This window comes from Pseudophryne corroboree, chromosome 4 (assembly GCF_028390025.1).
Source record: "Pseudophryne corroboree isolate aPseCor3 chromosome 4, aPseCor3.hap2, whole genome shotgun sequence".
NCBI classification, from domain to species: Eukaryota; Metazoa; Chordata; class Amphibia; order Anura; family Myobatrachidae; genus Pseudophryne; species Pseudophryne corroboree.
Genome location: NC_086447.1, coordinates 585,113,380 through 585,126,803, shown reverse-complemented (window position 1 = coordinate 585,126,803; position 13,424 = coordinate 585,113,380). Strand labels below are relative to the sequence as shown.

The following is a 13,424-nucleotide window of genomic DNA, read 5'->3' as shown; positions in this document are numbered from 1 at the left end:
TTTTCATGCGGATAGAGCAGAATTGCGGACCCGCCCACAATTTCTGCCAAAAGTGATTTCATCCTTTCATATAAACCAACCTATTGTGGTGCCTGTGGCTACTAATGACTTGGAGGATTCCGAGTTACTGGATGTGGTCAGGGCTTTGAAGGTTTATGTAGCCAGAACGGCTAGGGTCAGGAAAACAGAATCTTTGTTTATCCTGTATGCTTCCAAAAAGCTTGGGGCGCCTGCTTCATAGCAGACTATTGCTCGCTGGATCTGTAACACGATTCAGCAGGCTCATTCTGCGGCTGGATTGCCGCTGCCTAAATCAGTTAAGGCCCATTCCACAAGGAAGGTGGGCTCTTCTTGGGCGGCTGCCCGAGGGGTCTCGGCATTACAGCTTTGCCGAGCGGCTACTTGGTCAGGTTCAAACTCCTTTGCAAAGTTCTACAAGTTTGATACCCTGGCTGAGGAGGACCTTGTGTTTGCTCATTCGGTGCTGCAGAGTCATTCGCACTCTCCCGCCTGTTTGGGAGCTTTGGTATAATCCCCATGGTCCTTACGGAGTCCCCAGCATCCACTAGGACGTTAGAGAAAATAAGATTTTACTTACCGGTAAATCTATTTCTCGTAGTCCGTAGTGGATGCTGGGCGCCCGTCCCCAGTGCGGACTTCTTCTGCAATGCTTGTAAATAGTTATTGCTTCAATAAGGGTTATATTATAGTTGCATCAGGGTTGATCTGATGCTCTGTTGTTGTTCATACTGTTAACTGGGTAAAGTTATCAAAAGTTATACGGTGTGATTGGTGTGGCTGGTATGTATCTTGCCCTGGATTCCCAAAATCCTTTCCTTGTACTGTCAGCTCTTCCGGGCACAGTTTCTCTAACTGAGGTCTGGAGGAGGGTCATAGAGGGAGGAGCCAAAGCACACCAGAATCTAAATTCTTTCTTAAAGTGCCCATGTCTCCTGCGGAGCCCGTCTATTCCCCATGGTCCTTACGGAGTCCCCAGCATCCACTACAGACTACGAGAAATAGATTTACCGGTAAGTAAAATCTTATTTTTGCTGGGGGAGGGATGGCGAGCGCACCAAAGTCCCTTGCGGGCTCAGTGGTGAGCTGCGTTCGCCACATGTTATATTCCCACTCTATTGGTGTCGTGAACACCCACAAGTGGGAATAGTCCCTGTTAGTCGGCATGCCGACTGTCAGGACTGTAAAGAGGCGGGATTCTAGCGTTGGTATTTTGAGACCGCAGGTCTTATAGAGAGCGCTGTTCTCTGCGATACTAATGGCATATGTTAGTACATTTGCAATTAGTACCAGTGCAATGTGTGGTTTTATGTACCGCAAAAGCTTATTACATCCCGCACACTGGATGGTTGTACTTTCAAGTCCAACAGCAAATTCACAAAGAATGAATATACATGAAGGGGAGGGGCTGAGTATGTGGTATCTTCTAGGTGGGAGGGGCTATTGATGTGGCACCCACGGGAGGGGGGATCATAGGGGGGTGAGTTCCATTATAATCCCTGGGATTCCGGCGTTGGTATGGTGACCAGTGGGATCCAATACCCAACCCATGGAAAAGGTAGGTAGGGGAGGCACTGCCTCACCTACCATAAACGTTTTACTCCAGAGTTTTAACTATAACAATTATTAGAATAATACAAAGTAGATATTCATAATTTATTCTTGGTATCTTTCATATACTTTATATGATCAAAACTCTGGCATATACGTTAGTATGACAGGAAAGGCTCTGGCTCACCTCACTGCCCTTTGCTGTGTTATAGCTTAATTTAAAAAAATTAAATAACATGAATACTTGGAATAAAATTAAAAACTTTAGTGAATTTTCTCCTAACCCCAGGGTTTAAATCATTTTTCATACGGAACAACTTATAAATAACCAAAGCCATACAATGCCTTCTAGTAATAACAATAAGTTTTTATACAATATTTATTTGTACACGTTTACTACAAATGTAATATTTATGGGTTTTTGTTTGTAAATAAATAATACACTATTATATTCACTGCTCATCAGGTACAATTTGTATGGGGGAAAATATTTTTGTGAGGATGCCAAACACAGTTTATAGAGAAAATGTTTTTAGCAGAATTCCAGCTTTGTCTAAACTGCAATATGACCAGCTGCCGCAATCACATGTGCAAGATAATTAACACTCTGAAGGATTGGCTTCTAATCTTGTACATTGAATTAACAGTGAACGTAATCGTTAAGATAATAAAATAATTGAATAAAGGAATGCTTCATGATGCAGTCCTGAACAATCCTATTAGAAGATGAGATGGAGCCTATTAGGATTATCCCTGCATGACTGCTATTTGTAATACAATGTAGCCACACAGGCTAAGCCAATGCTGAACAAGGGTGTGTAAAACTGTGTTAAAATGATGTCTGGAACACACTGCATAGCAGTAATTAAAGTGAAGGTTTCTTTTGTGGGATAAATTCATATAATACAGCAGAGGTTCCCAAACACGGTCCTCAAGGCACCCCAACAGTCCAGGATTTAGGCATATCCATGGCTCAGTACAGATGGTTAAATCAAATTGACTTAGGTGCTAATTAAGTCACCTGTGGCCAAGCATGAATACATTTAAAACCTGGACCGTTGGGGTGCCTTGAGGACCGTGTTTGTGAACCTCTGTATACAGTATAATAAAGGAATTGTGAAGGACTATTTATGGTATGTTCTGTGTGCGTGGTTGGGGTCTGTGCCTCATTTTTACACCTTCACTGATTTAATGAGTAACATTTTTGCATCATTTAGTTCCATGTGACATCATAAAAAAAATGTTCACAAAAATTACACATGTAATAAAGTGAGTCCATTTAAGCTAAACCAAGCAGTATTTGTGGAGCCAAGAGTAAACGTTTAAGTTAACGAAGGGGGTGATCATTAAGAGTCAATAGGTTTGACTTTGAAGCAACATTTTCACTCTTTCCATAATGCACATACTCAGGAGCACATGTGATGTCATGTCATGTGATGAGGAACATGGTCTGTTCCTACTTTAAAGTGACTAGAGCTATTCAATTACAGACCCATGATCAGCCCGCGAGTAGCCTCAAGAGAGCAGTTTGTGCCCCGTTCTGCTCATACCTCTGGCCTCAACCAGAAGCTAATTGAATCTGAGAACTTGTGTTATTTGTATTGTTAGCATTTTTGGAACGAGCGTTAACTATCATTTAACCGTAATGTTAATCATAATTTAAAAACTATAACTAAAAATAGCTATAATGAATACTGCATCTTTTCTGTAAAAAATAAGGTAATTTTGTATTAGAGTCATGTTTCTCTTTTCCCACTATTATACTTCTCCTAGACCTCAGACCACTAGATCCTTTGTTGGGTTTCTTAATGCTTTACTAACTAGTCTGATCTACTGTATGTTCTCTCCTCAGCAAGCTTCCTCCAGCTCATACAACAGGAAAGCTCTGACTGTACAGGAAGTCATCCCAGAGCTGAGCATAGTGCAGTCTGAAAGCTCAGCTGGGAAGGCCAGTCGAGCTCACTTCTAGTCTTCTCACTTCTCTACTGGTGAGAATAGCACAAAAACAAATGGTTTGACTACAATGCTCTCACGCGAATAAATGGGGCTCTGAGTAAATACCTCATTATTATTTTATCTAACTACATAATGCATTAGGTACAATAAAGTACAGCAAACATAAAAAAACACCAGAGAAGTTAAATGTCAGTGTGACCAAATGACCTTACTACATAAGGCAATATATATTAGAGTAGGGACACTCTACTCCTTGAATGACCATGAGTTAGAGCCTACTTTATGTCACCACTCCTTGTTATTGAGATCCCTCTCGCTGTCTGTAACTGCCTGTTTTGACTCCTCCCACTGTGTGGTGGTTGGATCATTTAGCTGCCACCACCAGGCTCCCACACTGGCACCTGGAACAGCTTACATTAGAATGCATGGTCACGCGTCTGCAACACCTCCTGCTTGGTGTCAGCTAATTCTCCACTGGCCAATTACTATGAAAGGGAATGAGTGCTGCTGTAATGAAACTGATTCCTTTTCTTTTGCTGGTGTGATATATTTTTTTTTATCAGCTACCATTGATACCATTTGTACGTGTTTATGTGGATACATTTTCATTATTAATACCAATTATAACGTAGTACATTTCCTAGAGATCACCAGTATATCAGCCATTTTCTAGTGCGGGAGCCCCCCCGAATATAAAATACTAGACCATTATACAGAGCAGCTGATTGGTTGCCATTGGCAACTTCTCCACTGGCTCACTTCTCCACTCTTATCACTGCTGCATACATTTACCCCATGATTTGATGTATTCCAAAGCTGCCAATCTGAAGTGACTAGCTTCAGATTCTTTGCCACTATTGCAACTGGAGAATTATGAAGGTGGCAACATACAAAAGAGAGAAGAGAGAGAAGGCAAGGAGTGCTGGAATGGCAAATCAGAGATGGAAGGAAGGGAATGGGGGAAGACGACATAAGAACAAAACACTTTTTGTGTGTGTGTGTGTGGGGGGGGGGGATTCAATTGTTTTAGCACCCCCTGTCACACCTGATTCCCCTTCACTTTAGATAGGGCAATATTCAGTTGTTGTTCTATGCTAAGCACCCATTTCTATATTCGTTCACTATAGGGCATGACAAGGAAAGTGTGCGAAAAGCTTTATAATAATAATAATAATAATAATAATAAAGAGGCTAGGTCACCAGGTAGATTTAATGTCCGGCATCAACAGGAAAGCATTGGGAGGATGGAGCAGAATGCCATGTGCAAGACAAGGAAAGGCTGCTGGAGATACAGCCAAGCATTTACACAGGAGCCACGCAGCCAGCCACACCAATAAAACAGGCTTGAAGGTCCAAAGCATGACCAGAGAAAATCCATCACCACAGCGTTTCAACTACAGGATACCTTGGTGAAGCAAGTAAATGACATCCATCTCAGGACATCGAATGAACAGGGACCTGACACCTCACTCGCAGCTGCGGCAGAGCAAGCTTCAGAAGAAAGATGGTCTACGCACCACTTTCACCATGGGGGAGATTAATCAAACCTTGGCGAGAGATAAAGTACTAACCAATCACTTGTCATTTTACAGGCTGTGTTTGAAAAATGGCAGGACCTGATTGGTTGATAACTTCTTTCTCTCCACTTTCTCTCTCTCCAGGCTTTGATAACATTTGTAGATTTACTTCTGAGCATGCGCTGTGTGATTTGCGTGCGTGAAGAGATGTGTCCTACTCTGCTCCATGGAGTGTATGCCTGTTGGTACCTGAAACACAAGCATGTTTAAGTGTTAAAATTAAAGTGAATAATTATTTAAAATGATGAGCAGTATATCATGCCATGTTTCTTTATAATCTGTTGCTAATGCCTTATTTTGGTCCATGCAGTTGTATCCAAGTCCACAATGTGTAATTTGATCTTAGTTGGATGCTTGGCAGAATGCAAATGTATGTACAGTATTATTATTACTAGAGTACACTTGTGTTTATATGTAACAACTGCCACCTAGTGGAAGTTGTATCATTCTAGAATTTGTGCATTTATGGATTTTTCTAAATACAGGTTGAGTATCCCATATCCAAATATTCCGAAATACGGAATATTCCGAAATACGGACTTTTTTGAGTGAGTGTGAGATAGTGAAACCTTTGTTTTTTGATGGCTCAATGTACACAAACTTTGTTTAATACACAAAGTTATTAAAAATATTGTATTAAATGACCCTCAGGCTGTGTGTATAAGGTGTATATGAAACATAAATGAATTGTGTGAATATAGACACACTTTGTTTAATGCACAAAGTTATAAAAAATATTGGCTAAAATGACCTTCAGGCTGTGTGTATAAGGTGTATATGTAACATAAATGCAATCTGTGCTTAGATTTAGGTCCCATCACCATGATATCTCATTATGGTATGCAATTATTCCAAAATACGGAAAAATCCGATATCCAAAATACCTCTGGTCCCAAGCATTTTGGATAAGGGATACTCAACCTGTATTAAAACCTGTGGACTATGTCCATTGGTTTATATGCTTACAAATATGAGTTTCATTAAAGAGTATGCATAGTGTTGTCACAGTGATTTTATATAGTATGCCTTCTATGTCCTGATAAAAACAATAATTTGATGATAAAGCATAAGCACATATTTATAGAATGCATATTTGTCCAATTACCCTAATTTCCAGAGTAAGTCTCAGTTCTAGAATCTGTCTTTATAAATCCTTTTCAAATTAAAAAAATGTTAAATAGACACGAGAAACCTCATTTTAAAATGCATGAAGCCATATGGATCACCGGGGCAGATGTATTAACCTGAAGAAGGGATAAAGAAGTGATAAACCAGTGATAGGCACAAGGTGATAACGCACCAGCCAATCATTTACGGATTTGAAAAATGACAGGAGCTGACTGGCTGATGCAATATCACCTTGCGCTTATCCCTTCACCGGGCATAATACATCTGCCCTATAGCCAATGCAGGGAAATGGCATGGATGATCCCTATTTGAATGTATGTATCTTTGATTTCTCCCCCCCCCCCCCCAAAGAAAAAAAGATGGTAACAGCTACATAATGGGGACAAGGTGCAATACGGGAGATTACTGGCCTATTCAGGGAGTCAGTGAGATTGCTGCTATTTCAGGGAGTCTCCTGCAGAATGGGGAAGGGGAGGCAACTATGATATGACTAGATTTGTTTATGATGTATGTTTACGTACAGATCATTTTGCTGACTTTGGGAATCAAAGTTTCACATAATGAATGCTAAACTGTTGCTCAGGAAAGTCTGGGTGCAGAGAAGGGAACCTGATCAGTCTACCATAGGTAGTCTGTATTTAGTTGAAGCAAAATAAATATAAAGCAAATAAGCTCAAGTAAAAGGTATCCATGTGAAAGTATAATGCCCGTCATACATTACATCCTTTCAGTAACAAAAATAAACCCCTAGCATTGAGATCATGGTGTGTGATTTCTAGATACACGCCTAGTCTAATATTCCTAGAAACGGTATTGAAATGTAGCCTCTATGCTATGTATTGTGCCTGATTCATTCTTTTTGTACACAGTGTCTGCAGTGTATGACTCCACGCTCAATTTTAGAAATAATGAAAATCCAACCTTACTTGGAGTATTAAACGGGAAGAAGTACCATGCAGATATGTATGTGAGGTGAGAATTTTACAGTGCATAATAAAACATTTAATGGATAGTGAAATTAAAGTTTTTTTTTTTTTTTTTTTCATTTAACTTTTTTAAACTAGACTAGTTAAAGGCCATGGGTCATGAGTGTGATTTTGGCAAAGGCACCACCTGTGTAGCGTTTGTACAGTACATAGTCAAATGTATGTGGACACCTTTTTAATTAGTATGTTTGCCAATTTCAGCCAAACCCATTGTAAACAGGTGCATAATATCAAACACACAGCCATGCAGTCTCCATATTCAAGCAGCAGTAATTAATGTATCTCTCTGGAGATAATTGAATTTCCACTGTCATAGGATGCCACCCTTTCAATAAGAAAGCTTCTACAATTTTTTCACTGTTTTATCTGCCTAGTAAGTGTCATTATTGTAGAGTGGAAATATCTGGTAGCAACAACAGGTCAGCCGTATTGTGGTAGGTCACACAAGCTCTCAGCACACGATCACAGAATGCTGAATGTGTATTGCATAAAATTTTCTGTCCTTAGTTGCAACTCACTCACTAGAGTTTCATGTTACCTCTGGAATCAACGTCTGCACAAGACTTGGGTGCCAAGAGCTTCATCTATTGGGTTTCCATGGCCAAGCAGCTACAGACAAGCCTAAGATCACCCTGCTCAATACCCAGACTCTGGAGTGATGAATCAAGCACCACCATCTGGCAATCTAACGTACAGATCTGGTTTAAGTAGATATCAGAATAATGCTGTGGGGTCTATTCAATGTATGTCGGATCCTTTCCGATGGAAAGTATCCGACAATGCAGTATTCAATTTGTGGCCAAATCCAACAGGTTTTGGGCCGTTCTCAACAATGTCAATCTGACTTTTTTTAAAGTCGGATTGACATTGTCGAAAACGGGACTAAAAACTGTCAAAACACCTGGATCCGTGGCTAAACCGCTGATCCACGTGTTTTCCGGCAAGTCGGAATTGCCGACCTGTCGGAAAAACGGCAGCCCCATTGAATAGGTCGAATCACGATTCAACCTAAAAAAGTCGGAAACTGCCATCTTTCCTAAAATGCACCCTTCAGTATCTGAAAACTAAAATTTGTGGCGGAATAATGATCTGGGTTATCTACAATAGCTTTCTAGAGAATTATGCGCTTCAAAGTTTGATGCAAAAATTTTTGAAAGGCCCTTTCCTGCTTTCACTTGGCATAGCCTCATGCTCAAAACAAGGTTCATCAAAAATGGATATCAGAGTCTGTTGTATGGATTTGGATATCCCTCTCAAAGGAGTGGAGGCTAGTATACAGTAGCAGCAAGTGGGGACTTACTTCATATTAATGCCCATTGTTTTGAAATGCGAGGTTCAACAAGCACATGTACCAATCAGCCATAACATTAAAATCGCCGACAGAGAGGTGGGGGGGGGTGCTTTCCCCCCTTCCTGGTATTCCCCGAGCACACTGACAATTACCTGTTACAATACCTGAACCTATCTGGTATTAGAATTTCAGAGAAATTGGTCACATGCGTTTGCAAAGACATGTTTAGCTGCTGAGCCGCATCAAGGCTTCTCCGATATCAGCAGTCCTAACACTACATAATAGCAGTGCCCACATAGGGCCATGTGATTTGTGTACAGTAAGGCCTCATGATAAAGGCTCATACAGAAACGCATCCAGACAGATGGTGTCTGCTGTTTGTTTGTGACACCTCCCCTTTTCTAGCACCTGATATATAATTATCTCCAGGAATGATTGGGCAGCTACCACTGTTTGTCTGCATAACATTAAAATCCCCTGTACTATATTGTGTAGGTCCCACTTGTGCTGCTAAATAGCTCTGACCTATTTAGGCATGTACTCCACAAGTCCTCTGAAGGTGTTCTGTGGTGTCTGTCACCAAGACATTAGTAGCAGATCCCCTATGTCCTGTAAGTTGCGAGATGGGACCATTTATGACTGACGTTTTTTTCCCCAGCACATCCCACAGATGCTCAATCGAGATTGAGATCTGAGAATCTGAAGGCCAAGTCAATACCTTGAATTCTATGTCATGTTCATCAAACAATTCCTGAACAATTTTTGAAGTGTTGCAGGGCACCTTATCCTGCTGAAAGAGGCCACTGCTATCAGGGAATACAGTTGTCATTAAGGGGTGTACTTGATCTGCCACAATGTCAAAGTAACATCCACATGAATGCCAGGACCAAAGGTTTTACGGCAGTACATTGCCCAGAGGATCACGCTGCTTCTGCCAGCGTGCCTTCTTCCTATAGTTTATTCTAATGTTGTTTCTTCCCCGGGTAAGGGAAGCCCACACACCATGCCATCCACATGATGTAATAAAACCTGATTCAAAAGCCGCCTTTTTCTATTGCTCCATGGTCCAATTCTGATGCTCACATGCCCATTGTATGTGCTTTTGTTGGTGGACAGGGGTTTTGGTGGTGGACAGCGGTCAACATGGGCACTCTGACTAGTCTGCAACTGTGCAGCCCCATATGTAGCAAGCTACAATGCACAGTGTGTTTTGGTACCTTTCTATTATAGACTTTATTTTTTTTCAACAATTTGTGCTACAGTAGCTCTTCTGTGGGATCAGACCATATGGGATAACCTTTGTTCTCCACACACGTCAATGAGCCTTGCTACTGGTTCACTGGTTGTCCTTCCTTGGGCCATTTTTGGTAGGTACTAACGACTGCAACACCCCACAAGACCTGCCACTTTGGAGATGCTCCGACTCAGACTTCAGGCCATCACAGTTTGGTCCTTGTCAAAGTCACTCAGATCTTTATGCTTTCTCATTTTTACTGTTTAAAACACATCAATTTCAAGAACTGGGTGTTCATTTGCTGCCTAATATATCCCATCCCTTGACAGGTGCCATTGTAACAAGAAAATTCATGTTATTCCATGTGGGCATCTAGACCAGGGCTCTGTGTGTCCACATATTTCACCATGTAGTATAAGTTCTCCTAATGTTTGCATGGGTTATTTCTGGCTTCCTGAAAAAATGGACAGAGAAGGTATGGTATTTAGAATTGTAAGCTACACTGAAGCAAGGACTTTTGTAAACGATTACATAAGCATTGAGTAATATGATTGCCACTTTATACAATAACAGTAATTGCAGGAAACTGTGTTACAATGGTGGCTGTGTTGAAGTTATTTAGAACATGTTCGCATATCATCTTTTGTAACAGGAAAATGTTGGATTATGGGCATTTTCTCTGCATTACGGTCTATCTGATTTTGTGCAAGGCAGAATAGTTCATGCATAAAGAAGATTGCATTTCAGCAGTGTATTCCAACTTTTGGAGATAGAGTTATAATGTGCATGTCTCCCACCAGGCTTTTAAGTCTCTGACATCCCAGCATTTAACCATTTCCAACATACAGTTGTCCCGTACTTTCTTACAGTCCCGGAAACTGCAGGAGACTCACGATTTTTTGGGTAGTCCCTGTACCCCCACAAGAGTAGGCAGATCACCCGCTTCCTTGTGGTTTTACATGTTTTTCGATTCAATGGGTCCTTCATCAGAAGGGGCGTCTCAAAAATGTAAAGCTATTGATAACTGACCCCTGTATGAATTGACTGCATGGACTTCTGCTTGCCTATACCCTATGTGATCTGTTGGTGTCAGGGGTCATGGTGATCTGCATGTCCATTACCAACTGGATGGGTAGGCATGTTGTGTGGTGAAGTGAGCTGTCTCCATGGGAATACCACAAATGTAGTTTATACAGATGTGTCCTCCTACATCCTTTCTGCAGTCACGTTAAACAGCCCTTCTAGTCATGTCATGCCGAGACTTGGGAGTGCCGAGTGTCTTTATGTGCGACTTTTTACATTAAAATGTGTCGTATTCGTATAGCTATTCAAATGTGACGCACAAGCAGCTTATGCTGATTAAAATGATATGCGGCATGCCTATATCCTGTGTGTGTGTGTGTGTGTGTGTGTGTGTGTGTGTGTGTGTGTGTGTGTGTGCGCGTTCAGCTGTATCTGCATACGAAATGCTGCTTGTGCGTCCTGTTCACATAGCGATGCACATAAGATGCTTTGCGGCAAAAAAACTTCAACAGAGTTGCATGGGACCTGTGAGCTCACTCACGCCAGGCATCTCCCACTGCGTGGCTTATTGAAGCAAGATGTATGAGGACACATATGTATTCTGTTTTTTATGTACAAAATATTATGAAAACTTATGGGGAATGTGGAACTCATAAGCACTTATTCTGTACCAATCCGGGTTGAGAGACTCATACAGAGAAAAAGGTTTATCCTATGTCCACACTTGGACTGGACTTGTGTATTAATCAACTATCACCAAACACTAGAGTAAGAGACTTATTCTGTTGTTTTAACTTACCATTGTGTTTTTATATGTTGGTGTTATTGATACTGTATGTAAAAAATATTAGCGCCATCCTGAGGTCATTCAGCCAATGAACAAAATTGAATTGATAATTGGGTTTCATTTCACTCCAGATCACTAAAATGTGCCTTATGGAATGCACACTCTGTTTGTAATAAAATAACATCCATCCATGACCACTTCATCTCTAACAGCCTCAGTCTGCTGGCTATAACTGAAACCTGGCTTACACAATCAGACACAGCCTCCCCTGTATCACTGTCACATGGTGGTCTCCACTTTACACACACTTCCAGGCCTGGTAACAGTAAAAGAGGTGTGGTTGAGGTGTGGTTGGAATACTACTTTCCCAGTCTTTCACATACACAAGGTGACTTTGGTGAACAAGCCTAATAGGGGAAATGCGCGTCCGACCACCTACCTACAAGGACCCACTACATACTTGAGGACCACCTGATCTTAGTGCACAAGACTGAATCCCAAGGCACCCACACTCTGATAAGTATAATACTAAAACTATATATTCATTTTGCTGGATACCTATTCTCTAGGTGATATACTGTCCTCTAGCATTCTTATACAGACTGTATACCCTCCTGTGTGGAAATTGCAGCATACAGCCATTAAATTGCATATACAGAGCCACTGGCTCTCCTTTCTTTGCTCTTGTTTGTTACTACTGTTGTGGGCACTATACTACAGATAGTGCTCCCTAGCAAATTTGCATAAAAGCTGTTTTACCTATACTGTGTGACTGGAACATATAGCCACAAATTATATGTGTAGAGATATTCTGCTCCATGTACATCACTTCAGGGACTCTCATTACGTGGAGAGCCCTAGAACCTCTTGCACTGGCATAGCCATTAGGAAGGGCATCGTGGATCTCAATGTAAAAGCAGATCCCTCATCTACTTCCTTCACTCATCCCTGTCCTACCCCTCCTAGAGTCTCACTCCGCTGTTCACTGTCTGAACTTAGACAGCTGCGAAGCAGAACTAGGGAGATGGACATATGAGATCTTTGCTGTTTTCTTGTTACACACCACTGGATTAATCATGGGCTGCTATGTATGATTTAATTACCTAGAGACTACTACCAATTACACCTAAATCATATGTGGTAGAGACTTATTGTGGTAGTGATAAATTACAGGGTGTGACTAACTATTCAATTACCCTGAGATTGTTACCTATTTCCAGTATCTATTGAGCATTTATATATTATGTAGAGACGTAATCTCTTCTCTGCAAAATTACCCATTTACTGTCTACCGTACCAGCAATACAGAGTGTGAAACCAGACCTAATGAGTTTTATACTATGTGCAGTGAATTGAATATTTTTTCGCCTCATCAAATTATGCAGCAAATCTAATTAATATATGCATACTAATTAAACACAGCCAAGTTACAGTGTGATTGCCAGGATACTAAACCATCCATATATGATACTTACTCTAACCACAGGCTGATACAAATATAATTTTTACAGAACATATATTTTATATATATACAGGTTGAGTCTCCCTTATCCAAAATGCTTGGGACCAGAGGTATTTTGGATATGGGATTTTTCCGTATTTTGGAATAATTGCATACTATAATGAGATATCATGGTGATGGGACCCAAGTCTAAGCACAGAATGCATTTATGTTTCATATACACCTTATACACACAGCCTGAAGGTCATTTTAGCCAATATTTTTTATAAACTTGTGCATTAAACAAAGTGTGTGTACATTCACTCAATTCATTTATGTTTCATATACACCTTATACACACAGCCTAAAGGTCATTTAATACAATATTTTTAACAACTTTGTGTATTAAACAAAGTTTGTATTCATTGAGCC

The 13,424-nt window shown here is 40.7% G+C and overlaps 1 protein-coding gene across 2 annotated transcripts in view; it reads left to right on the top strand.

Annotated features, from left to right (window-relative positions):
- AGPAT4 (1-acylglycerol-3-phosphate O-acyltransferase 4) overlaps positions 1 to 13,424 on the top strand; it is a 287,709-nt gene that overhangs the window by 248,747 nt on the left and 25,538 nt on the right. For both annotated transcript variants that reach the window (XM_063919737.1, XM_063919738.1), the window contains exon 6: positions 7,100 to 7,202. In XM_063919737.1, coding sequence (XP_063775807.1) covers positions 7,100 to 7,202 — 103 coding nt within the window. The remainder of the gene's footprint in view (positions 1 to 7,099; positions 7,203 to 13,424) is intronic.